General features: G+C 45.3%; 1 protein-coding gene across 3 annotated transcripts in view; it reads right to left on the reverse strand.

Moving 5' to 3' along the window:
* Positions 1-18,765: 18,765 nt before the first annotated feature.
* Positions 18,766-26,608, reverse strand: part of OGFOD3 (2-oxoglutarate and iron dependent oxygenase domain containing 3) — a 44,691-nt gene continuing 36,848 nt past the window's right edge. For all 3 annotated transcript variants that reach the window (XM_055795681.1, XM_055795683.1, XM_055795682.1), the window contains one exon: positions 18,766-19,099. In XM_055795681.1, coding sequence (XP_055651656.1) covers positions 18,963-19,099 — 137 coding nt within the window. In that variant the 3' untranslated portion in view covers positions 18,766-18,962. The remainder of the gene's footprint in view (positions 19,100-26,608) is intronic.

The raw sequence follows: 26,608 nt of genomic DNA on the forward strand, positions 1-26,608 counted from the left end.
TTTTAGCAGACTTTACCTTCAAACATTTTTTAATCATCTTCTTCCCCACTTTTTTAAACCAAATTTGCAATAAATATTCAGAAGCCCCCGGTTACATTTTAATAATGAGTGCAAGCAAATCATTAACTTTTTCACTCCTATTTTAGTAGTCATTTTTGGTGCTTAGCGTGTGATTGAATACCAGGGAAGCCGGTGAAATAGAGGTCTTTTGATGAGCATTTTGTACCTTGCGCCACAACATGCAGGACTTGCTCCCAATTGCACCAACCGAGGAGGACAGGCGGGATGACCAAGTTCATAGTCTGTTCCCCCATCAGCCTGATGAGAGGAGAAAGTGCATAACCCCCACAGCCAAGCCCAGCCCCCAAGCCATGGGAGCAGGTAACGCAGCACCTGAGAAACCCAAAGGCAGCTGCAGAAATCCGGACACCTTTGTGGGAAGTTTGGCCGGTTCGGGACGCCGGGCTCTGGCCGTCCCATTCCCGAGTCCCTCTGGTGGCAGCAGCATCCTTCTATCCCGAGCGGTGGGGAAGAACAATGGCTCGTTATTTTCGGCTTTAAAACATAGTGGTTGCGCACAATCAGGGCACAACCTAACCATGTAACAGCATTTAATATCTTTAAAGTATAACATCACTCCAGCATCGGAAGGGGCCAGGTCTGCTGGAAGAGCAGACAAGCCCGCTGCAAGGGTGACCCTCCCTCCCGCACGTTTCTTCCCATGCCGAGCCCAGACTGGCTTTATTCCTGGGATTTTGCACAGCATCCTCACTGCCAGCACCCATGGCAACACCCAGAGCTGGTGACTAATTACAGTTTAGCCCAGCTTGGGGCTGGGGGTGTGTGTGCCTTATACCTGTGGTTGTTGCTGTTAGTTTTAAGGTTTTCTGGGGAATAGGAGAGACGTGGAGTTAATTGCTGCAGTCTGTAAGAAACACATTGCTTTGTCTTCAAAATAGTAGCCGCAGCTTCACAAGATACCCTTTAAAGTTATTGTTCATATCATTATACGAGCGTTTTTGCCCTTGTTTGGGAATGTGTGTAAAACAGAGCAGGGGGGTGTGCGTGCTCTGCTGGTAGCTGGGGCGGGGGGGGGGGGGGGGGCGGTGAGGGGGGCTGAGAGCAGGCGGGGGAGCTCGCTGCCACCTCACTCAGCCAGACCCCTGGGGTGCAACAGCTTCTGTCTGACACCTGACATCGAAAGAAGTTATTGAGGTATATCAAAACACTAAATGGGACATATATTAAAAGTTGTTGTTTTTTTTTTTTAATTATAAACATTTCTGCGTCAGGAATCCAGCTTTCTGCCTACACCAAGTTTCTAGCGTGGTGTGTATCACCCTGGGGGAGGCTAACTTCATCTGAGCAGGTTTCAAATGGTCCAGACTGAGCTTTGAGATCTGTGGTCCCAACTAGAGCCGTCTTGCCCCCAGAAAAGTTTCTGATGGAATATACCAAAGCAAAATTGCTGCATTTTCCTTTTTTTCCTCACCCAAGAATGGTACAATTAAAACAGGAAAGGGAGGAATGAATCCTGAAGAAGTCTTCTGGCATTTGGACTTCACTTTTCTGGTTCTCTCCACTTACAATTTAAATTTTAATTTCAATGAAACATTTTTGTAAACACTAGGAATGCTTCTACAGTGCATTCTACAAGGTGAAGCATTCGTTGAATTTATGTGAGAAGCTGAACTTCGATATTGTGGCAGACCCCACCCCAACCCCTCCATTAAGATACCTGGAGGGAAAGTAGTAAATAAGTAAATTTGTGCCAAATCCACCCACCCAGCAATATTAGTCGTGCTTGGCAGGGGGTACACATCTAAAACCAAAGTGGTGCTAATGCTGGAGAAGGAAAATCTGCAGAGTTTGTCTCAGCTTGTTTACGCCAGTGTCTCTCCAAGATGTCATTAGCCCTTCCTTGTGCGTTCCCGTTAGGATCTTGAATTCAGCTCCTGAATTCTTAACTAAAACCAAACATGATTTCATCCAAACAAAGCAAGGGAGATTCCTGAAGCTCAATGTGGTGTGTCCGTAAATGCAGCCTTTTGGAGACAGTTACCTCTTCATAGATGCGCTCCTCCAAACCTCGCCAGGGATGGCCATCAAATCCACAACACTTCTACGCCTTTTATTTTTTTCAAATATCAGCTTGACATTTGAGAACCACAAGGTTCTTGCAAGAAGCCTCCCAGGAAAAGGCACTACGTAGCAATTACTCCTCAGGCTGCCTTGAACTTATCTTGCAAAAATCTGGAAGAAGGATGAAGAAGGTAAATTAACTGTAATGCATCAATGCTAAAAGGGGAGAGACAGTGGCACTCTTGAAGACACACAGAGGACACCTAAACTTTCAGAGGCATGCAGGTGCCAGCAAACACGCTGTGCAGGGCAGCAGGCTGAACCGGCTCCCACGCCGAGCTGCTGCAGCATCCCCCCTTCGGGAGCATGGGGACACCAGCTCCTGGCGCCACTCAGCACCCCTGTAACCCCACAGATTGAAACTGAGGTTCTGCTTTTTCTTCCTAACAGATTTTTTTTTTCTTTCATTTAACACTGTAGAAGGGAATATCTTACAGCAATAGCATTATTATAAAATCAGCTGGATCCCTAGTTCCCTCTAGCCACCGCGTTTTGAAAGCAGCTTCCTGCCCCAGACAGTGTTCAGGCTCCGGCGCGGTAGCAGGACTGCACGGGGGGGCTGCAGCACCCACCTGTACCGCACTGCGCGGTCGCAGCGGTTATCTGACCCCACTCAAGTGTATATATTTGTCTTGCTTCACATCATCTGCTGGTGGGGACTCGCAGGCCATTCATCCTGAAGCACTAGTGCTGTTGGTAAGTAACCCAGGCAGGCTTAGAGCAAGGTAGCTAACAAAACCAGAAGGGGTTTACGAGGGGATTGATGCTGGGGACACCGGTCGAGGTGGCACTCACCGTCGGAACTGGAGAGAGGTTAACTTAAATGGGAGGAGGTTGGAAGTCCTGGCTTCTTGTAGAAAACCACCACTGACTTGCACTGTGACCTTGGGGACGTCACTTATTCTTGTGCTGCTGTTTAAAGTGCCTAGAAAACAGCGACACCATTTCCGTCATCTGCACGAGTGGTTTGAGGTGTCACTGATGTGCGTGAAGTGGTTTGAGATCCTCGGGTGAGACATGCTATGTACAGAAGGGAAAAGGTCTCTGTGTAGGGATAACTTAGTGTTTGCATTGGCTATTAATGGTGGAACAGAGATGTTTGTGTGCCAGAACTTCCCCGTGTCTGATGAACAGCAGCCGGATGGCGGTGATCCCTTACCCCACAGCAGTGGTGGCTCTGCTCGGCTGGCTTCACGGGGAGTGCAGCTGAAATGAGTCCTGATAAGAGCATCATCATTTCAGTGTATTGATACCCTCTCTAAAGCCCCTCCTGGGCTGAGAAACAACAGCAGGACATAGAGTAGGGAAGCAAAATCTTTTTTCTTCGCCCCTGGGAGCCTCTTCTCCCCCAGGTTATGGCTTGGGAGCGCCGGGGTCTGTGCAGGTGGAGGCAGCGTGTTGCTCCCAGGCAGAGCCGGTGCCACAGCCTGCTGGAGCAGCGGGACCGTGGTGCAGGGGAGGCTGAACAGAACAAATGATCCCAACGCTCATCACCAACTGCTAAACACAGAGAGCTTCCCGGTCATTTTGTTGTTGGCATCTTTTTAGAATGATTAAATCTCTGCCTGAGGCACAGAACGAGCATCCCCGACAACAGGAGCAGAGGGAATAGGAACCCAGTAACTTTGCTTGGCTGTTTGTATTTGTTTGAATACAGAGGCTAGTTTATTGTGGCAAACATCTCTGAAATGTCAAAGCACCACCTCGATCTTTGCAGCAGTTTCTCTTTGGCAGGATGAGAAAGTGAAGCTCCACAGCCTATGGTGCCCAGCAGTAGGGAAAAAGCTCTCTGTGAATCTGGTTTAAATGGGGGGACCCCTGTGGAGGGATGGGCACAGAGCTGGAACATCACTTGCTCTTTTACCTCCATCCATATAAGTGAATGTTTTCTCTACCAGGTGCTGTGTGCCCTGGATTTTCATTCACCATCTTTGTTACTCAGAAAAAAAACCTGTAAGAAGTCTTGGGTTTAGTCCAGTAAAAGACAAGAAAAAACTTCAAACCTGTAACTTCACAGCCTCGGGAAACTGTGTGTGTCCCCCCGCCTTTAGTCCTTGGGTTCACAGCCCTGGGGGGGGTGTGGAAGCAGGGAGAGGGGCGCCTCGGGCACGGGGAGAAGGGCTGTGACAACTACACCCCCTGCAAAATGTGAAAGTGAAATAGTGAAATAGTTAACTGCCACCTGGAATTACTCGTTGATCTTAACGAGAGCACTGAGAAATTGCTGTAGGCTGAGGGAAGCTTAGGAAGGTGATACTACCTCAGCCTCATGCTGCCTCCGGTCGTGGGGCTTTATGGATGGGGCAGAGGTGGGCACCCGCGGGGGCTCGGGGAGGGGGGGGGGGGCGGCATGTGTCAGGCACTGGCAGCAGCGGGGGCTGACAGCTCTTGAAATCTCTCCTGTCAGGGTCTCAGCGCAGAACCAGTGTTTGACCTGACAGCCATGTGCCCCATGCATGATGCAGCTGAGTCCCAGCTCGGCTTCCTCGCACGGCTGCTTCTCTTCTTGCCCCGTTTACTGTGCCTGCAGTACCCCCGAGCACAGAGCCCTGCGCGGGGCGGGGGTCCGGGGCGGCTCTGCCCGTCTGTCCGAGTCAGGGTGCAGGAAAAAAAGAAGCCAGCACGAGCATGTTAGCTGAGATCTCAAAAAAAGCGTGAAAGCAGCATCTTAATAGGCATTTTTGTCTTCTGTCACATTGTTCAGTAACCGTTTTTCCCGGAGAGCTCTGAGGGGTGTGCTGCAGGCTGGTCAGTCTGCAGAGGGTCCATGTATAATTACAGACTCATCCCAGGACCTGCCTTAACGATGCGCGTTCCCATCGCTCGCCTTAGATGGCATCTCCTGCCCACAGAGAAGACGAGAGTTTTCACAGAAAGACCGTGGATCAAACACAACTGTTTAGGTTATTTGTTCAGTAGAAATACGTGCTTCTTTCTAGCACGTTACTGTCTTTGGTACTGTCTTACTTTAATCTTACGATTATTTTTTTCTCTCTCCGCGTGTCCTGTCCTTTCCTCGTGTTACGTTGCCTTCTCAGCAACAAGTCGCAGCCTCCCACAGGGGCTCTGCTCCCACCCTTGCTTTGCTCCACTGCCAACACCACCCGTCGGGTTCTGTAACGTGCCAGGGAGAGTTTCGAGGCTTTGGGGAGATCCCATACCTCCTGAATTGCAGGTCTGTTGTTTCGGGTTGCCCGCAGAGAAGGCAGGAGTCTCTGCTGATTTCCACAAGTCAGAAAGCAGGCAAGTTTCTGCAAGTGCCATTGCTATAAGCAAATCCTTCGACAACATTAGAGGAGATCGGGCTGCGTAGCTAGGAGTGAAATTTGACAAACTTTGCCTTTGCTGTTGCTCCAGCTTCAGCCTCCTCTGGCCCCTCATTTAGGCTGGTGCATCTGGTTTCGCAGCCTTGTGGTTTTAAAGGATTAAGCCATTTTACTTTATAGGATTGGGGCAGGAGGTGTTTTCCAATCAAGCCAAAAATAATTATTTCTTGTCCCAATCAGATTCACTGTCCGCCCCCAGGCAGCTAAACCAATGCAACCGATGGGCCATGGAAAAGAAGTGCTTGTGAAACATCTTCAAATCTCTTTTAAAAATCATGGGTGAAAAGCTTCAATGCACTTGGGCTTGTTCTTGTTTAAAACATCACTCAGAGCAATACCTGGCTGAATTCACAATCCAACCGCTTTTACCCTGCTACAACTAGAAATATCTTTAAGACTTGTGTTCCTGGAGGATTTGGGCTTTACCGTCCGTTCTCTGCTTCCTGGGCAGCAAGGCAGTGGCTTCCCCCCAGGGAGGCTCCATAAAGCCTCGTCAGGCAGAACCACCATGGACCTTTGTCTCTTTGCCAGAGCACCCATGGAAACACGGTACCGCAGCTTCCGTCCACGCTAACGATTGTTATCATGGATCTTCAGTCTGGAAGGGACGACACACTGAAGGATGGGGCACGGGGGAGCAGTTTTCCTTACACTCTGGACCTGGGGGTGGGAGTCGGGGGGGGGAGGGGGTGTGTTCCGTTAAGTTTTCAATTATTTGACTCATGCTTCATGGGTTTGGTTCCCCGGCACATGAGCAGCTGGCGATTTCAAAGGCTGCAGTTGGTGAGGGCAGTGCCAGGAATGTATGGTAATTACTTGCTGAGCTCATTATAATTGTTCAGTTATTGAATAATTTGGAAAGGCAAGCAGGGGGAATATCTGGTTAATTGAGAGCTCACTTAAATCACTGCTAAATTTAGCCTTCCAAAACAGTGCTTACCTTCCCCGGGATTGAAAGCCTTTGCTTACCCACGCTGCCGGGGGAGCAGGAACACTTTGTCTTTGACTCCAGCCACCAGGATGGCACTTGCTCTTCACCTTGTGGCGTCGTGGCTGTGCTCCTTATCCCCTGGAGCTCCAGCCCTCCCACACTTGGCTTTCACAGGCATTAAGATCTCTCTGCAGCTGCCATTAGTCTCCAGCGAGATGTTTAATTAGAAGCAACTCACCTGTAAGTGCTCAGGTACTTCTGGGACCAGATTCTTATCCAGTGAAAAAAAATGACATTACAGACAGAATAGCAAGGGACGAGCACTTACAGAGCCCAGAAAGTGCGAGCAGGAGAAGAGCTTTCAAGCCCTTGTCAGGTTTCTGTTGCTGCTGCTCTAACACAGTTGTTGGGCAGATGCTTCTTTTGTTTGAGGTTTTTGATAATTTAAGGTTTAGGAAGCAAGTTGATCACCCGGAGGATGCTTTCTGGAGTGTGGACTAACTTCCAGGGGCTCTGGGAAGTCTTCAAGGCAGTGATCAAGAGAGAAAAGCATTTACAGCTTTGTCTTTACCTGTTGCACCAAGAATATCAGATACCTGTATGCAAATTCAGGCAGGCTTGTAACTGAAAGGATTTTATTTGAGGACTTTTGGGGAGAGTTTTGAGGGAGGGACCTAAACAGGAGGTATCACTTGACTCAAGATGAATACAACTTAATTTTAAACAACGGTTACATAATAGATTAAATAATTATTTTGCTTTGGGCTTCCTGTTTAAGTGCTTTTATGCTTTGTCCTAAAGTAATTTAATTTAACATCATTCCTCACGCGCAGTGTCAGCCAAATGTAAGTACCACTGCAGATACACCCACGGGATTTGGCTGCCAGCTGGCACAAGCTGGTGGAACAGGGACCCTCCTCCCAGCGTGGAAGTCAGGCACAGGTGTTTGCAAAGGAGAAAAAAGAAAAAGCAAAACCTTGAAACCCTTGCTGACCAAGGCAGAATTAGCCCCTTTGCACTTGGAGAATGAAAAAAGTTTAGAGCCTCCAGGAGCTGGTGGCTGCTCCGGTCCCGTCTGTAGTACGCACAACATAAAAGAGGAGGGAGAGTCCATCCTGAACCTCATCGTTCATAACGCACTTCAGAACCAAGTAAACTTATTTTTTCTGTTAGGGCGAAGGCATTAGAACAAGCCAGATCTTGTATGTCTGGAGACATCCCAGTCTTTTGCAAAGGCATCCACGAAGTTCTTGTAGTTTGCTTTTGGTTTCAAAGCTGCAAAAAAGGAAAATAATTTTTGAACAGGGTTTTCAGAGCAAACTCTGCAAGGTAAATTCTGCAGAACAGAAAAGCCGTCAAAGTGGGTTGATCTTCAGACCTGACAACCTTGACAGGCTCCTTGCAGCAGCGTCATTTCTGCAGTTACCCATGGTTACAAAATCGTTGAATGAAATGCAATCCAAACCCATCGAGGGCTGTAACTCTCAAACAGCCAGAACAAATGAACTGGAATGATAACCAGTCAAGTACTCCACTGGGCCCTTAATTGAATATTTTGCCAAACTGCTGCAAATCAACGGAGCTCATCCATTCTGAGCCTGGGTTGCTGGGGAGATGAGGAAGCTCCTGGTGGGATCTAGTTGATTTTCAATATTCCATTTTGGTTTGGGGTTTTTTTTCTTTTTGTTTTTTTTTGTTGGTGGTGTTTGGTTTGGGGGTTTCAGGTTTTGGGGTTTTGGTTTTTTAAAGAGGGCAAGGCACAAGGCAGCTCTTCAAGATATCCTGTGATTTCAATCAGAGAAGTGTTATGGGATATTCACTCGCTGCCCCAAGTTAACATATCGTCTAGAATTACCATTTTCTCTTCAGTTAGTAATTCCTTCTAAATTAATAAGGCCAAGACCCTACTTTAGCAAAACAATTAAATAGTACATCAATAAAGTAGCTGCCTTACATCAGGCAAGTGACTTTGCTTCATTCCTCCCCCTTACTTTCATCAGCACTAAATATGTTCTGCCCTGGCGGGTTAACGTTCGTGTGTTTGGGACCACTTCCACTCCCAGGGCAGTGATTTTTGGGAATGCCAGGCACGTCCGAGCTCCGGGCTGGCCGGGCACCCAGTGAGTGCTGAGCCCGGGGACACGGCCGGTCCCGCTGCCGCCGTCACCCAGCCGATCCTCCTGCATCAATCCCAGGGAAATGTTATTTAATCAAAGCGGTTCCTTAATGAAGCTTTTTCTAATTATTCTTCCTGAAACATCCTGCTTTAAGGCTTTATGCAAAATGTTTCTGCAAAGTAGCTTACCTAGTTCCAGAGGAGCTTTACACTTACCCCCCCCCAAAAAAAAAAAAAAGGAACCCAACACTGTTTTAATCACTCAGCCTTGCCTCTGTGCTTTCTGGCCCTTCCTGCTGGGCATCTCTCCAGTTTGTGTGGATGTATGCCACGGAGGCAGCCACACGCTGATTCTGTTCCCCAAAGCTGGGGAATTTCCCCATGGGGAAAATCCATTTTCTGCTGGATTTTGGAGGTGCTGGGAAGAGGACACCAGCAGTGCTGTCAAGATCTTTGCTTCCTGCAAAGTGTTCCTGTCAAAGCATCTTTCTGTGGCACACCAGGGCAGCATGAATCTTCTACCTCTCCCATCAGTGTCCTTTCCTTACCGGTACTCAAGAAGCTACAAGAAGTCAGCAACTACAGAGTCCTATCAGCAAAGGATGGCTGGAGAATGCCGCACGCTGATCTCAACTTTCAAAACTAAATGAAACGTCTCTAAAAAACTATTTCAGCCTCTTCTTGTGAACGGATCCCACTCTGCCGAAGTCCCTGGGCCTCAGTTAGCTTTGCCTTTCCCAGCACGTGCACCTGGGTGGTATCAGGCCCCATCAAGTGTCATTTGGGACCTTAGACCTTGCGGCTCAGCACTCACCATCACCTGGATTTAGCATTTGCTCCTTCTCAGCACCTCCTCAGCAGCAGGAGGTCTCACCCTTCCCATCACCTGGATTTAGCATTTGCTCCTTCTCAGCACCTCCTCAGCAGCAGGAGGTCTCACCCTTCCCATCACCTGGATTTAGCATTTGCTCCTTCTCAGCACCTCCTCAGCAGCAGGAGGTCTCACCCTTCCCATCACCTATAACATCTTGCTGAGACTTGCAAAAGAGCCCAAATATCTCCCGTTCCCCCCTGGAGTCCTTCCTGCTGCCACCACCTCCTTAGAGCCCCAGATCTGGCAGATGCGTCCTCCCCATCCCAGCTGCTGACTGCATCTTGGACTTGATGGCTAGAGCGCCCTGTCCAGCCCTCGCTGTACCCCGAGCCCCCTCCCAGGGTGGTCTCTACCACCCATCCTGTGAGGGGCCAAGGGACACCAGGGGTTTCTTGGCTCCCTACGCGGGAGTGCGTGCCATCAGGTTTCTTGTAAGCATCAGTTTTACTGCCTCCTCCCAACATAAACTGGACAAATTGATGGAGCCCTGACCGTGAGGATAAACACCATCTCCATTGTTTAGAGTAACTGGCTCCTGCCAGGAGACACGCACAGCTGAGCTGCCACCCTTGCTGCTGGGAGCCGCGGGCGGGATGGTGGTGCTCCCCCGGCAGAAGCCCTCCTCTGCTGTCAGACACGAACAGGAGCAGCCCGTAAGGAGGATTAAGACTCGAAAAAGTCTGCAGTTAACTCAGCTACCGTAATAATCTTACACTTACTTTGCAATAACAGAGAGGACTAGCAACCCTCACTGAGTCACTTGTAAAAATCCCTGCCGCGGGCCAGCCTGAGCCCGTGCCCGAGCCCGGCGGTTGGCTTCCAGCTGCAACACACCAGCGGTGCAGAATGCTGGGGTTTAGGGGGTTTTCATATTTCAGATTAGTTTCATCTTTTTAGCTGTTTAGGAATGGTAAATCCTCGTGTGACTAGGAAGCATTCTTGGCTGTTACCTCTCAAAAGAGCTTACTTCAATATTTATGGTCAGGCTAGCAGTTTTGAAGGAGACTGAGATTAGATAAGCTCGTTAAGTCAAGCATGCGTTCCACACCTGCGCTCTTCCCAACAAAACAATACTTGTCAATTTCAAGGCAGCTAATTTAGAGAGAGATTTTTATTTGTCGCACTGACACAAACCTGGCCGACAGGCACGCTCCGTGAATAAAGCTGGCTGGGATGTACGCACGCCGTCCTCACCTTTCAGCCCTGCACACAGCTGGCAACCTCTGGTCCCCCAGGTGACCGCCTGGTGCAGCTGGACTACTCAGAATGCATCCAACGCACATGCCATCGCTGTTAGAGAACTAAAATCTTGTTCGTTTTAAATAGTTTGCAATATGCTCATCTTATTCCCACCATTGTCGTCTCCGTACTGCAGAGAAGCCCTCACCCCTTCGGAGGCGGCAGCGGATGCCCAGGGCCGGTGGGGACTGCAGCCCCAGGGCAGGGTAACAGCCAGCCTGGTCTGTCCTGCTGCACCGCCGTCCCCGCACAGCCGTCCACAACTCCCAGGGAAGAAAACTAAGGTTCAATAACCCTGTCCAGCCAGTGGGCAGGGGAGAGGCAGACGGCGACATTTACTTTTCAAGTTAATTGATCCACTTATTCATTTGCTCCATTTCATTCATTAAAAACAAAGCTTTAAGGCTCAAAGCCTTTTGCTTTTTTCAGCTCTGTCAAATGGTCTGAGGATATTACTGTTCCTTATGACCCTTGCCCCGCTTGTAACTTCCCTGTACAAGCCCTGAGCAGCGTCCGTGCGGTTGCAGCGGCTCGGGGTCCTGTCAGCCACAGAGCTGCCCTCACCAGGGGCCAGAATAAGTAATTTAGACCTCAACATCTCCAGAGTATCTCCCTATACAATTCAGCTACAAAAAGGCTTTTGATTAGTGCCCTTCTGTGCATGCTTTATGGCTGAAGTATTTAATTTAAGGAGAATGATGAGGAAGAGGACAATTTTCAATGGCCTGCTCTAAAGCCTAAATAAAGATCTTCGTTACAGTCGGAAGGTGTTTAACTTGTATTGAAAGTGATAATTTTTGCAGCATGCTGGAATTCGCTGACTCACAAGCCATCTGGAGGTGCTAAAAGCATTTAGAAAACAAAGGCAAGAGGTCTCAAGTTCCAGTTGTTGAGCTGAAAATACCCAGGCTCAGGGGCCGCAGGCGGCTACGAAGGTGGAGGACTCCGAGGCTCTTGGCACTAATAAATGTGACGTGAGCGAGCGCCGTCAGCACCTCCCGAGCTGTGTGCTTGTGGCTACACACTTCCAAATGAGAACAGCCTTCCTGAGAAATCCACCTGCCTTCATTTTGTGCCTGGGCTGAGGCAGAGAAATGAGATTCTTGCTGCACGCACGTAGCCTGGATGGACGGAGACCCCCAACAAAACGCCTGTGCAACCAGAAAGGGAGAGGGAGATCTACCAACTGTGTGCAAGCACGGAACAGCAGTGGGGAGTACTGAGGAGCAGGTGCATATCCCCTGCACCTCAACTAAAGGACTGAAAAACGAGTAAAACTTCGCCCTTTCTCATGGTTCCAAAACACCCAAATTCTCAAAGCTTTTCGTTTCCAAGGGGAAAATTTCTGTACACTTTGTGTATTTATGGATTCAGTCTTAATTTCTTCTTGGATTGTTTCTTACAAGTCTTAATTCTGCCTGGCGCCAGAAGTACTGGCATGGAGTACACATGGAGGACACCACCACCTAAAAATGGCCCAGCTGATACACAAGATACAAACAGAAGAAAGCTTAATTCGTTATTTTTTAAAACATGGATGCAGTATGACTTAAATTATTTTAGCATAGTCAACATTCCGTTCAATTGCCTGAAAGCTTGTATTTCCAGTTCTGTGTCTGATCTTCTAATGAAACAGTAAAGTGGACTGAAGGGGGGGAAGGACGGATGACACCAGTTCAACATTGTGGAGAAATCCCCGTAGGTGCTCCCTGCCTAACACCTTCTTAAATTTAACTTACCCTTCTGCTTGACTTACTTTTGTTGTATTGCTTTTTTTATACTAGTAAAAGAGAGTTTATGTTGGTGATATTCCTCCCTGTGGAAAGGAATGCCTTCCTAATTAATTTCTATCTCCCTTTAAAATAAACAAACAAATGAGAAAACACCCACGTATGGCCCACAGAACTGTCATACTACAGGAGAAGTGCAGTGTGAGGCCACTTTTCTCACTTTTTTTGTGTTGAGAAGTGCAAGGGACTAAATGAGCTCAGAGTCCATCTGGTTTCACAACAGCCTTTGAAGTTTTGAATCGCCTGGTAAACGGGGTTATTCAGTGAATCACATTTAAAGCCCTAGAGCGCGGAGAGGACTCCCGGAACACATCTCCTGCAGTGAGATAAATCAGAAATGAAAACATTTGCCTGCTAAAGGCAATGGAAGCAACCACCACCCAGAGCCAACACGTGCAAAATGCCTCCATGAGGACCTGCTCCTGTGTATTCCCCCCAGACTTCGTGGGCTGGCTGGCAAGTTACTATGCTGAGGAAGTCACTCCAAAGTGTGAATCCACCCGGAGTCCTCACCCTGGCAGTGAAAAGCAGTCCCAAAAGAAAAGATCAGTATTTTTTTCTGTGGAGTCAGCAGCAAAGTGTCCAGACACCTATATAAATAGCTTAATATAATTTTGTAATTGTATAAAAGAGACAAATTCAAGATGTCTGTCCAGAAAAATCAATCCTCAGTAACCCAGTTGGCTTCTTTGTTGTTAATAAAAGCACAGGAAGGGCAACCATTTCCTAAATGAGCTTTTTGAATGAACACTGGAGGCTTATTACAAGAAATTTCCAGAAACAACTAACATGAACGCTCCATAAATCTCAGCTTCTCTCTGTAAGTAAAATTCTTCTTCGGAAAAAGGTGCTGGGGGTTCAAGCACATGCTCCTTCCCTGCTACCACACCAGTGAGCCTTCAGCTGGAAGTCTCAGGCGAAGGTCTCCGTAAAGCTCATTAACAATCTACCTGACCCGGCAGCTCACAGACTGATCCGGTACCGACTCCTGGGACAGCCTCAGGATTGTCCTGCAGCCACCTGGATATTTTGAGGTTTCAGCTTTGCTTGGATGGATCTAAAGGTTACAAAAAATAAAGGAGATGGTACTTCCAGGCTGCTTTATTGATTTTGCAATAATAACTGTCCGAGTAAGGCATTTCTTGTCATCCCACAGTCTGATCTGCACGTGTAGCATCCCGTTAAAGTCAGTGGGAGTTTAAAAAGGAGCAGCTCCAGCAGCAGTTCCTTAATGCAAAAGTCACTGACAAAGAACAACAAAAAATGGAAAAAAAATAAGTTTCTCTCTTATCTGTTTCAAAATTCAGTACTCGCTGTCTGCAGGTTATCACAAACGCCAAGAATGTTCAACAGCAGGCAGCACCGATCCCTATCTTTTCGTTATTTCAGCCATAGGAAAACAGGCACAACGGAAATAAATCTCTGACATAAAGGGTGGCGTTTCCAGTATTGCCAATGCCTCTAACGGAAGAAAAATTAAGACAGCATTTGGAAAAAAATGAATGCTGAAGAATGGAAAAAAAAAAAATATCTCAAAAATGGAGCAACACTTGACAGTTCCACCACTGTTAAGAAATTCTTCTTAAAGATTAATACACCCCATGGGCTGAAAGGGCTACTGGAAAAAGCTAGCTCCTTTCCAGTCCTAGCAAGCCAGTCTGTGAATGAATAACTGCCTGAGCTTATATACCCTGTCCAATATGTGTCCAGGTAACAGCTTGATGTGCTGGGATGGAACGGAGAGATGAAGTGAGCGATTTAGGGGAGGGGATGGACACAACCAGAGGGAGACGTGCAGTTGGAAATAGGACAGTTATTTTCCTTGGACAGTCCACCCTGAAAAGCTTTAGCACACTTCAACAGCACTCCCGTGGAAGGTAACAAATGCCCCCCCCAGATCCCGTGGGGATGAACTGACGATCGTTAAGAAGAGCTGACTGCCAGGTTTCAGCAAACCTAAGGTTGTGTTCAGCTTCCCAAGGCGGCTTACAAAACCAGAGATAAGGCAGCGTGCTATAGCTCCTCACGGCATTTTACAGGGAGCAACAGACTCTCACCTGAGCATTACCCCCACTCAGGCCGGCTGCCTTAGCCGGATTTCCTGGGAAAACTGCCTTTCGGAGCCAGGCCAAGGCGATCGATGCATGCCAGAGCCATCTGTGGTTCCAAAAGGAAATAACTCTGCTGCTGCTCTTGGAATGTTTGCTTGGATTTCCACACAAGAGACTCAAAAAGGAGAGACAGGCGTTGGGTTTTTTTTTTTCTCTTTTTGCTTGGGGAAGGGAAGAGGAGGAGTGGTGTTGGTTGTAATTTTTTTAAATCCCCACCCCCTCCAAAAGCTCTGACCTCCAGCAGCCATGTTTCCTGCTTTTTATTCCTAGAATTCAGACAAGAAAAAAGCATTGCACAAAGCGACACATGAGCATGTTGGAGAGATCCAAGTAAACACTGTGTAAGGGTATCTGGATGTAGAAGGAACATGAGGAACTCTATATTAAAAACAAAGTCATCTTTATTTACTGGGGAAAGGAAAGCCATAAAGGAGAAAAATCAAATGTGCCAAGAACTGCATTTGAAGAAGAAACAAAACCGGATTTTTTTGACAGCACGGTCATTATCAGTGCCATTTCAGCTACACTTTTATTTTAATGTGCACATCATCATGTGCTACAGCCTCAGAAAGTACCCTGTTCAGATGCTGACCTTAAAAATAAGCCATAAAGCTAAATTTCTACCATAAATCCAAATCAAAATATTTTCATAAATATTCTCGTAAGCACTTCTGAACTTGAAATTCATTAAGATGCAACTCAGAATATTTCAGGTGGACAACACATACTCAGGAAAGTCTCAACATAAACGTAACTTTCCAAACCTTCGGTTGATTTACGGGAAATTAAAAAACACAGCTATTCCACAACTGCTTACACAATGAAGATCTTATACATGAGAAATGCCAAAAAGTCCACTCAGAGTTCCTAGAATCACGTCATAGGGGGTAAAAAAAAAAAATAATAAAAAAAAAAATGCAATAAAGCATGCCACAGGATTGAAAGCTAGGTTTATGCTAAAAACCTAATGTGATCACATAGCTGTTGATTTTACAAAGTTCTGGATATTCCCCAAAACCTTTGAATGGGAAGAGAGTTTTACAAGCAGCACAGTTTCACCCAAGTCCTCAGGAAGCTTCTCTCAACCCTTCCAGCTCAGGCTTGTTCTCCTGACGTTATTTCCTGCTTCACCCTGGGACTTCTCACACGAGCAGGCTTGACCTTTCCTTGCCATGCTTTTCTTTCAAAACACAAAGCAGTATTCCCAAACGCTTTTGCCAAGAGCATGCTTTCAGGCCCAAGGCTGTACATTTAGGGTCAGGGCTTCGCCCCCAACACGCACTGACCTCGCCTGGTCTGAGCCACGAGGGCTCCTCACGGCAGCTCCTGCACAACTGCGGAACATCAAGCCGAGTCCTGCCGTCGGTGGGTGCCGTTAAGAGCACCAGCAGCCTGGCATCAGATTTATGCTACTTTTAACCGAACAAGTCCTTTCCTCGGCATAACCAGAGTTCTGAGAAACAGCACTGCATTTCCCAGTAGCAACAGGCAGGCTGAACCTGAAAGAGGACGGACAGAAATTAAAGCGTTTCAAATTCAGAATTATCTGTCAAGAACTGGGAAGAGAGAAACAGAATTTAATAAAAAGTTATTCAAGCTATTTAAGTGAACTAAAAATAAATTAAGCCATAAATTAAGCTAATGATCAGTGAATTCTGCAGGTTTCCCTCTGCCCCAGGAACGTCAGCCTCTCCGCAATTACTGGTCTCCTGCTGGAAGCTACGTTCAGAATCTTTTAGACTGCACTGTACATCATTTGCTATTTAATTTCTTCATAGACCTAAATACTGCTTTTAGTACCCTCGATGTTGTAGCTTCAAACAGAAAAAAAAATCTCAGTCACTAAGACACACAGCATATGGAATTATTATGCTTCTTTCAAAAAAGGAATTCTCTTGCCAGGTGCAGTGCACAAGTTCTTCCACAGGTTTGGTTTGATCGTCTTGAACACATTACTTCAGCTTAAACACTCCAAAAGTGTTTAAGCTGACATACTAACTTGACTTGATTTCTGAATGCCAGTCAATTCACAGCATGAGAGATGCACCGTAATTAGGAAATCTTACAATACACAGGATGCCCAAAAGAGGAAAACCCAAGAGATGGGCTGAGCCCGCCCCCCACAGGCTCGTCAAGCAGTTTTTGTAGAGGGCAGCTCTGAAAATGCCAGTTCCATCTAGTGCAGCTCTAACCCTGCATGACAGAAATAACTAACACACAAATCTAAAAGTGGCAAAGCAGCGTAGATGGCCGTGTTGCAGAGCAGTGATAGGACTTACGGTGAAGTAAGAATTTTGGAACATAGGACCTCAACCTGGAGAATCCCAACAAAAATCCACACAGGTCCATTCATATCTGGATTCCGCTATCGGGTATTATGCGGAGAAGGCCTTACATATAAATCTCAAGGATATGTAATTAGCTTGAGACAATATAATGAGATAATGTAATGTAATCGAGTTTTAACGCAGTAAAGCAGTTGCTGGTGATCTTGGTCTGCCTTCACAGAGACTTACAACTTGGGTGTAACGCAAGTTTCCTGGATTTAACAGGCTTTGAGACACGTATTTAGATACGGAACCCAACTGACTTTACTATTACCCGGCATCCAGCCATTTTACCGATTCTTCCTTGGCAGCACAGACAAGGAAGCCTTTTTCAGGTTTGAGAACAAAGAAATGAAATTACAGGAGACTAATCTTGCCAGTGTGCCAAATGAGAACATTCACAATACAACAAGTTCAAGTGTCCTGCCATCACTTCTCTTTATATTCATCTCCAGTGTAATCCCCCCCAATACTTATTATTTCTATAAAAGGGTCGATTAAAAAGTTAAAACTATATGCATAAAAAAAAAATTAAAAATCGGAGCACATTCCCAGATTTTCACATATATAGACCATTAATAAAACAAATTAATGTTTGCTTCAGAATTTGATTGAGAAAAAAAAAATTTCCTACCATTTCTTTATCAATGCACTGACCCGCAAAATCCTTGCTTGTAATAAGCAAGCTAGGTAGCTGGCAAGATTACACATTTCTTTGCTGCTGTACCTGTACTGCAATGCAATCATCCCCTCTGGAGCCCTTGCCATTTATTATTCAAGGAACACCACAGACTAATGGCCCTAGCTAACAGAAAAAAGTCTTGGTACTAAACTGAAAAAAAAAAAAAAAAGTCCAAAAAGAGCCATTAAAAGACTTTCTGAAACACATAAAACATCGTTTGGGACAAGATAAGACACAGTATTTCATGAGATTTTAGTTGTGTCAACAATAACAAAAAAACTTCTACTTGGTCTTAAGATTACATTTAGGCCCAATAATCAGAGATTTTCAAAGTGTTTTACAATCAATTTCCAGCTTCAGACCATATCAATTTGAAGCGCAGGTGGACACGGATTTCCCCCAGACCTGACTGCCACAGCCCACCGCTCCGTGCGGTTTTGCCATCCCACCTCTGCAGCGGCGAGCTGGGGTTTGCAGGGCTGAGTCTAAGGAGGCCAGAACCGGCACATGGAAAACCATTTAAAAAATGGCTTTTTTTTTTCTCAGCTGTGCCTCTCCCAAACCGCAATGCCCTACCTGGGAATTCGGCAATGAGGAATGCTCAGATGAATCCAGAGGACTGTCCGATTACCTCTGGTCAAGCCATCTGCATAGCGAGCTCTTCATAACCCTAACGCCAGGCTTCCAGCCAGGAGACTGATCACTTTTTGAGACCCAAAGAAAACAAGGTGACTGTGAATGCTGCATTCTGATCAGAGCGATCTAACGCAGTGATGTTCCTTAGCACAAAGCATTTGTCATCTAACCACAGCAGGCTTTCTGGCCACCCACAGAACTGTGTTTCTGACTTTGTATTAACTAGTCCCTGTTTGTAGCATAAAATATCTGAAGTAATTAAGTTGAAAAAGTTCAAGTAAGTCCCAGCAGCCAAACCACAGGTGGTAACGCCCAGGCTAAGGAGAACACATCCCTCACAATGGAAGGTGAGAGTAACACTCGTCTTGTCCTATCAACTTAGGTCAAACTTTCTATGTTGCATTAGTAACTGAAGAGACTAAATAATTCAATAGGTAACAGCAGCACAGGATCCAAAAGACTGTTTGTAACTTTTAAACTGAAAAGCTTCCTAAATATTTAAAAAGAGAAATAAAGAGCCCACTCTGGAACTCATCTTTGTCGCCTACCCCTTTAGGAGACGAAGACAAACCATCTTCAGAATACACCAAATTTAAGGTGGTCTTTAAGGCACCATTTGCAACATTTATTGAGAAGGACATGTGAAAACCAAGTGCACTACAATGTATTAATACAACCGGGAAGTTCTAATTGAACGTGAGGTTACAAGAGATGTTATCTCCCCTTTTCCTCTCCTCTTGCAGGGCTTCTCTCATTCCATTTGACCTCATGTTCCATCCCCAGAGGAATTACATCAAGACTGGATCCCCAATGCCATGGTCTGGGTTGCAGGTGAAGGAGATGGTGATGGCATAGCGAGTGCCCCAGTGAACCTTTTCCACACGATGAAGGTTCTCCGATCCAGAGGTGAAAAAGGAAACTCTGCCTGTAAAGACAAAGTATTTAATCAGTGACATGGAGTTTGCCACTCGGCTCTCAGTTCTCTGCAGTTCTGCTGTTGTCTCAGTCCAGCTGCCCCCTGGCTACCTGAAAGCCCATACATCATCACCAAGACAAATTGTTATGAGCTTACGCTGCGCTCTGACAGCTTTATGTACTGTTTAAAACATATGTTAATCCTTTGTGCTACAAAGCTGAAGACGTCATTCCACCATATCTCATAGTTTATAAAAGGCAGGAGGAAGCCAAGAACAGCTGAAGCCGGTTCTTAGTGGCCTCAGTTTTGGGTTTTTTTTAAAAAAAAGCAACTGTAGTGGCTGTCAGCAAAGTGTATTGATCTCCTCGCTGCTCCCCTTCTAGCCTGGGCTCTAATTTTAGACCAAAGCAGGCGGAAGTACCACACAGGTGGCAAAAAGTCTTCAGTGCAAACATGCTCAGCAGGTTTACAAGTAGCTGTGGCAGCTTATCAGCATGGTACCAAGCATTTGCTATAGCTTTTTGTGCTCAGTCTGATCACTCCCTGTTCAGCCAGGTTAGAAAGTTATGTATCGGTCATATACAAGTTAGTTTTCCTTAGAAAGAGCCACTCCATCAATGCGTTGGCTTGGAAATTGTTTTCCAGATGCAAGTGCTTACTCCTGTGCTTCATTCTGTCCACGCTCTGACCACCACCCTGCCCTGGGGTTCCCCAGGCCTTAAGTGGCATCAAGGCGAAATGTTTTGATAGTGACAAGTGGAGGTATATTAGCATCCCACTTGATGAAACAGCAGAACGGAGCCCGCTGCACTTCCACATTATTAAACTGTTCTGAGAACTTAAACGTTTGATGCTTAGCAAGTAACTCGGAACTGACGCAACTCTGCAGGACTGCTCAAGTCCTCCTGAGGAAGCAGTAATACTCATATGCACAGCTGGTTTATCCCGATAGCATGTGGTTTTCCTTTTCCTACTCAGGCTTTCCCCTCCCCCCCCCCCGCAATGTTCGAATTAGATTAAAGTTTGTTAAAAATCTTATCATAGGGAACTCATTGCCAATTAACTCTGTCCAGGATTCATTCACAACCAGACAAAAAGAAACACTTCCTATAATATGCACAAGATCAGCTATTCCAACCATCACCCCGTCTCCACTGCAGAAATGGGCACCAAACACATAGCCGATATTCTCTTCCAAAAGTGATCCAAAAGATCCAGGAGTTACTTTGCATACTCCTAAGCAGCACACACAGGAGATCTGAACAAAAAACGAGACTAGCCCTACAGCGCTCAGTGTACCCCCTAATCGCTGAAGTCTCGGTACCTTCTGTGTCCCTTGCACATTCAGTTGCAGTTCACATTTAATCACCATAGTTCACACAGCGTTTCGTAACTGCCAAGCAGAAGGCATATCATATTCTTCTCTGCCTGTGGCTGCACATCAGTAATCGGTAAAGCTATGCATATATGTATATATATATGAAAAATAGATTTGTTTGTATGCACAGCTCATTTACACCTTGGCATCCTGCTTGTCTGGATGAAAGACGAAATGAACGCTGCGTACTCCTGTCCTATGAGCGTTGCAATGAACAGTGCTACCCTCAAGGATTCCATACAAAGCCCGTGTCATGAAACTATTTTTTTTAATCTTATTTCAAGACCATTCAAGTACTTCATTATCAGTTCCTCCCCTATTCACCCAAAGCTTTGCCTTAAACTGATTTTCAAGCTTTTTTTTTTTTCTCTTTGATCTCTTATTCAAAGTAGTAGTAATTCAGAGTTAGACAAGTTTCAGTGTATTGTTTAAGCCAGTTAAACTGATTTTTTTGGCTATACAGAATGTCTTAATTTCTTTCTTTAATAAATATGTCTTCATATATATGGTATCTTACAGCTTCTTCTTGTACATCTGGTCCCATATCTGTCAACGGGGTCTGAGTCAGTGAACAAGCCTACAGTCAGTTTTCAAATATATTTTTCCTCACTTGGGAAAAGTGTCTTTTAAAATTACTTTGCAAAATTTTGAAGCAAAAGCACACTCTTGCCACAGTACACTATTTTTAATAGTATAGATGTTCACAAAGAGTAAAGAATATTCATCCCCATCCCATCTGACAAAAGCTTCAAGGGATATATGGCAATATCATCATATTCAGAGACTCCTAGGGAAAGACAAGATAAAATAAAGCTGTACCATTACTGGAGAGGATGATTTCTAGGACTTTCAAGCACACCGAGACCAGACTCTTCATAATCTTGCTTTAATACACAGTATGTGGAAACTACTTCAAAAATGAAATCACTACAAGCAAGCACGCAGGTCAGGACTAAGCAAGTTCCTTAAGAAAGCGTGGACTAAGTTATAACCTGTCCTTGCTCTAGCTGGATCTTGATCAATTTTGAGTTAAGATTTTAAATGCCAAAGCTCCAATCCATGAACCACATGAGCAAGTTAGTAGGACCAAATGCAACAAGGGTCTGGTTTTAGCTGTGAGATTGCATTCAAAGTGTTTAAAGTGCACTTGAAGCGACACACGCTGCCACAACTAAAGTAGCTGTGACGGGATTTCTCTCATTGTGAATGGCGAGGAAAACATGCACAGGGCAGTTCCACTGAGCTCTCCAGGCTATGAAATATTGATAGAGTGAATGCTGAGCTTCCTGAGTGAGTACTGTTGCACTACAAATGCTAGAGAAAGACTATGCAACTATTCATTGCAGATAAAAGTACGTAAGTACCTACAATTTCCCGATGAAACATTTTTTGAGTGAGAAAAGCTCAGGAGAAAGAGTGTAAAATTCTAATCCATTTCCTTTGTCCCTTTCTCTCATTATTTAACAATAGCCTCAAATCAGTCTCTCCATTTTCTTCTCCCCTCCTCTGACCTGCCTGTGCAGATTTCTTTCCAACATGCTTTTCTGCTCCACTAAAGAAACCTTGACTGCTACCTCCTGGCACATAATTTCAGTTTGATTTGTGAACACTGTTGAAAGTGTAAGCTTTTTAGAGATCACAAGCGAGCACTCAATACAATTTCATAGTGTATTATCTAACCAAAAAAGAGGAAGTGTTTAATCCCTGGTCCTTAAGGGACGAACTTGTGGAGTGGAAGAGCAATGGGATCATCTCCTGTTTTGAGGTCCATGATTCTAAGCTTTCAGAAAGAACCCAGTCTCTCAGCTACATTCTGAAGGATAAAGATTAGAAAGGAGGTGTCCTGGGCTTAGGAGTGATGCCAAGGTTAAAAAACAAAGGATTTAGTTTTTTCCACTGAGGTAAATCTATAGTCCGAGTAGTATTTCGTCCCGATTGTGAACATTTGACTCATTTTCCCCAGTCACTGCAGGATGCCAAGAACTCCATCACTTCTTTAGTTTCATGATGCTTTGACTAGTACGTCAGCCTTGGGGAAGAGTTTCAGATCCATAAATCACAAGGAACCACGGGCTGCCCTCTCACATCTACCCTCTATCATCTCCTCCTCACCGCCACTTGCCATTCCACAAGAAGTCCATCAGGCACAGCAATTAGTGCAGCACACCAGAGCATTTAGTGCTTCCAACACTGGGCCATATAGCACCCACATTAGATAAAAATACTCAGATTTTGTAGACATTTCTAGCAATGATCCTTTCTCTTTTCTGCCCACAAACACTTGAAGCTTCTTTATAGCTGTTCCCAGCTGGCTTCAGGATTTCCATCAGGCTGTCCAGTAACGGGGGAGTGAGCGGTGCTCCAGCCTAGCTCCCATGGAATAGTGCAGCGATGGACTGGGGGAATTTCCTCCCACACAAATGTGCTTGTTCTTACCCTTCTTATTAGAAGAGAAAAAAAACCCCAAAGAATTGGAAAGTTTTGTAGTAACCTCAAGACCTGCAGGAGCCTGTTTCTAAATTATTAGCTTGCCTGCATATCTCTACAGGAGCAGAAGTAATCAGTCCTTGCCTTTGATATTTATTTGACAATACCTGAATCTACAGCTTGCTTTCTCTTCCTTCCCATGTTTTCTGTACTTTCCAGCATTAAGTGCTAGAAAGTGTGTTTCAAGATGGGAGTTTGGTCCAGTAAAAGCTTAGCTGATGAGCTTCTGCTCCTTGCAGGCTGCAGAAAGTCTTGCTGTGACGCAGGTTGCTCCCCTTTCTGGTTCACAACTAACACCTCCAGCTCTGCTTCTGTGCTGAGATTAATCAGGAATTTCCTCCACAGGTGGAGCTGCTTCCCATTCCCTTCCTTCTGCCGCCTTTAAGCATCCACACAAGTTTAAATGTAAAGAGTAGGCAAAAGATAAATTGTGTTGGGGATGAAAGAGCTACTGTCATAGAAAACTAATGTGCCACCTTCTCACAGGGACCTAGGACAAGAAACTGCTAACAAGCTCAGTGCCGCAGCATCCATCCAAACCGAGCCTGGTCTCTGGTGTCAGTGACACCAGTCAAGCCCTTAAATGCTGCCAGGCTGAGAAAAGCTTACGTGGGGGGGGTGGGAAAGGAAAGCTCTTGCTCCTCTCACAGGAAGCAAGACATTAATCGTAGAGGTAACTGCTTATTCCCCCGATTTTTTGAAAACCAGCTTTTGCACTGATGCACAGGAATAATAATTTATGAAGGCAAGCAAGTGCCAGTCATAAGCCCCACTGCTATGAATTCTGTGTGATCCTAATGTAGATGAGGCAACACTTCATTTTCAGGAGTAATACTTAAGCACCAAAAGCAACAGATATTTCACTGTGCAACAATAACATCCCATTTAATTACTCAAACAAAGCCACTACAGGAATATATGTGTTAACTATGAGCTTTTAGGTTTTAATCACATTCATAATTGCCCCCTGGCAATGAATTCTTTTTCGATGTACTCAGAAAATTTAACCACTGCAAGAAACGGCATACAGGCGAGGAAGCATTATGCATTCAGCTGTGTATCACAGTAAGAATGTCAGTATTCCCACGAGGCTTGCTCTCAGGAGATTTTATCTGTGTTGAATTTTAACATTTAGTTGCACTTCCATAGACAGGGCTGTGTACTATTTGCTACTTAAACTGAGGCAATATAGACTGAGGAATATACATATGAAACAATTTCCAATGACAACTGTGCCTTTAACACTTACTCTCTTCATCTGTCTCCTCGACTCTAAAATGAAGCTAGCACTGACCTATTCTAGCAAGGTTAATGTGAAAAATAATTAGTAAACACCATTACAGTACTTCGCAGTTAACGCACATTCAGTTTTACAAGTATTATTAAAAAAAATCCTCTGGTCTTATTCTGGCAAGAGAAAAAGTGGTAAAGCCTGCCAGATTAAATTATAACAAGATGCAGGGAATATTTGAAAGGACTTTGAGAACCATACAAATATTAACATACCACAATGCTCATAAGAAAAAAAATGTACATTATTATTAAGCCTCTAATATTATAAATTTATCGCATAATTTAGATTGGAAGAGACCTTGGGAGGCTATCTGGTCCAATTTCCTTTCCCAAATCAAGGCCAATTTCTAAATTTCATCCAACTTCTGAGTTCTATCAGGTTGTTCAGGGTCACATCATTAGCACATACAAGTGCAGCATTCAGATACTGGCATTTCCCAGCTACAGAATCACCGAGTGGTTTGGGTTGGAAGGGACCTTTAAGACCACCCAGTTCCACCTCCCTGCCCTGGGCACGGACACCCCCCACCAGCCCAGGGTGCTCCCAGCCCCATCCAGCCCGGCCTTGGGCACTGCCAGGGATGGGGCACCCACAGCTGCTCTGGGCAACCTGTTCCAGTGCCTCACCACCCTCACAGCAAAAAATTTCTTCCCAGTATCTAACCTAAAACTACCCTCTTTTAGTTAAACCATTACCCCTTGTATGGCTCAGGCACACATATTTTGCTACCCCCATGTCTCCTATGCTTGATTTTTGAGGAGGGGGCATGGAGTAATGACCTCCAGAGGTCCTTTCCAACCTTGCTTATTCCGATTACACATGGAACAGGCCATTCACATTAACACCAACTTCGGCAAGCAATTCACATTAACACCAAATTCAGCAATTTCTGTCTGCAGCACGCCCGTTTTGCCACCGATTCCAAGCCCCTTCACACTCCCATCCTTCACATGACACTACCCCTTCTGCTTTCTTGGCAGCACCCTTCTGGCTCTTCTAGTTTAATTCACTGCCAAATTTCCTTGCAAACTCCTCAAGTCATGAAAACATCACAGACAAACCATAAATTATATGTGTTAGATTGTCTTGACCGACACTCAGTCACGCAAGTAAGGGACTGATAACTGTCCCCTCGCTCTCCTTGTTCTGCTTAAACTGTGCCTGGGCACCAGGGAAGGGCAGGGACTACCTCTGCCTGGTGCCCGTGACAGGGAAGCCGTGCAAAGCCAGGCTGGGGGAATGTCAGGTCTCACCTCCATCCACCCTCTGTGGCAGCTGCTTGGGGGCACTGGAAAGCCTGAGCTGCTGCTCAGAAGGAAATGAAACAACTCATCTACCTGATTAAAGGGAAGCAGGAACAGTTTATTTGGCATTACAGATCTATTCGACACCTTTCATCTTATACACTGATAGCTTTGACTGTCTGCCTAACATTTATCAGCTCTAAATGTCACTTGGGAAAGCAGGAAAAACTGCATCTCATCTGCTGAATGACACCAAGACAGAAGCACTGCCCGGGAAGCTGCACAAACACAACTGTGTTCTCATCTTTGTCATCTGCTGAGGATTAATTGCCAATTCATTTGCATGTAAAGTGTCCACAGAAAACCACCACAGCATTAGGCACATAACCACACAGTATCTTCTGTAATGATACAATAAAACTTATTTGACAGATACACTTACTCAGTTACTCATAAATAAATGTTGAACGGGGAGAGCTTTAAGCAAGTCCCTACCTAAACCCCACAGAAGTAACATGGAATGACAGCATCTGCAGATGCCCTGATCTGGGGTGAAGAAAGGGCACAAACCTCTCTAAATGATTTTGCTACATATATGCCAAGCACAGAAGCATACAGAAGCCTATGGCCTTAAAAAAGAAAAAAACAACCCCCCCAAAAAAAACCAACAAAACCACCAAAAGAGCAACAGGCATCTAACGAAGCCTAGTTACAAAGTCATCCCAAATTTATTTACTAGACAGAGAAACTACTTGCCATTATAGATGAAATCACCAATTCGCACAGTGAACTCTCCCATAGCTGGCTGTATTTTATAGAAGTATTATTACTACTTTTAAGAGTACTTGCTTGTATTTTAGATTCAGAAGCACCTGGACTGAAAACATACAAATTCAAGTTTTTAAAGAAAATAAGTGAACTTATTTCCTACTAGGAGTACATGACCATTTTAGACTTGAACAGAATCCCTGCCTGCTTCCCTCTTACCAGCACAGTTGGTTGCTCAGAGCAGCAGGAGTTCCTGCTCTGTAGGTGATGTCTGAAGGTGTGACAACCTAGTCAAGTATTTAGAAGTGAAACTGCATAACTGTTCTCCCTAAATCACAGTTTCTGAG

Source organism: Falco peregrinus, chromosome 2 (assembly GCF_023634155.1).
Source record: "Falco peregrinus isolate bFalPer1 chromosome 2, bFalPer1.pri, whole genome shotgun sequence".
Taxonomy (NCBI): Eukaryota; Metazoa; Chordata; class Aves; order Falconiformes; family Falconidae; genus Falco; species Falco peregrinus.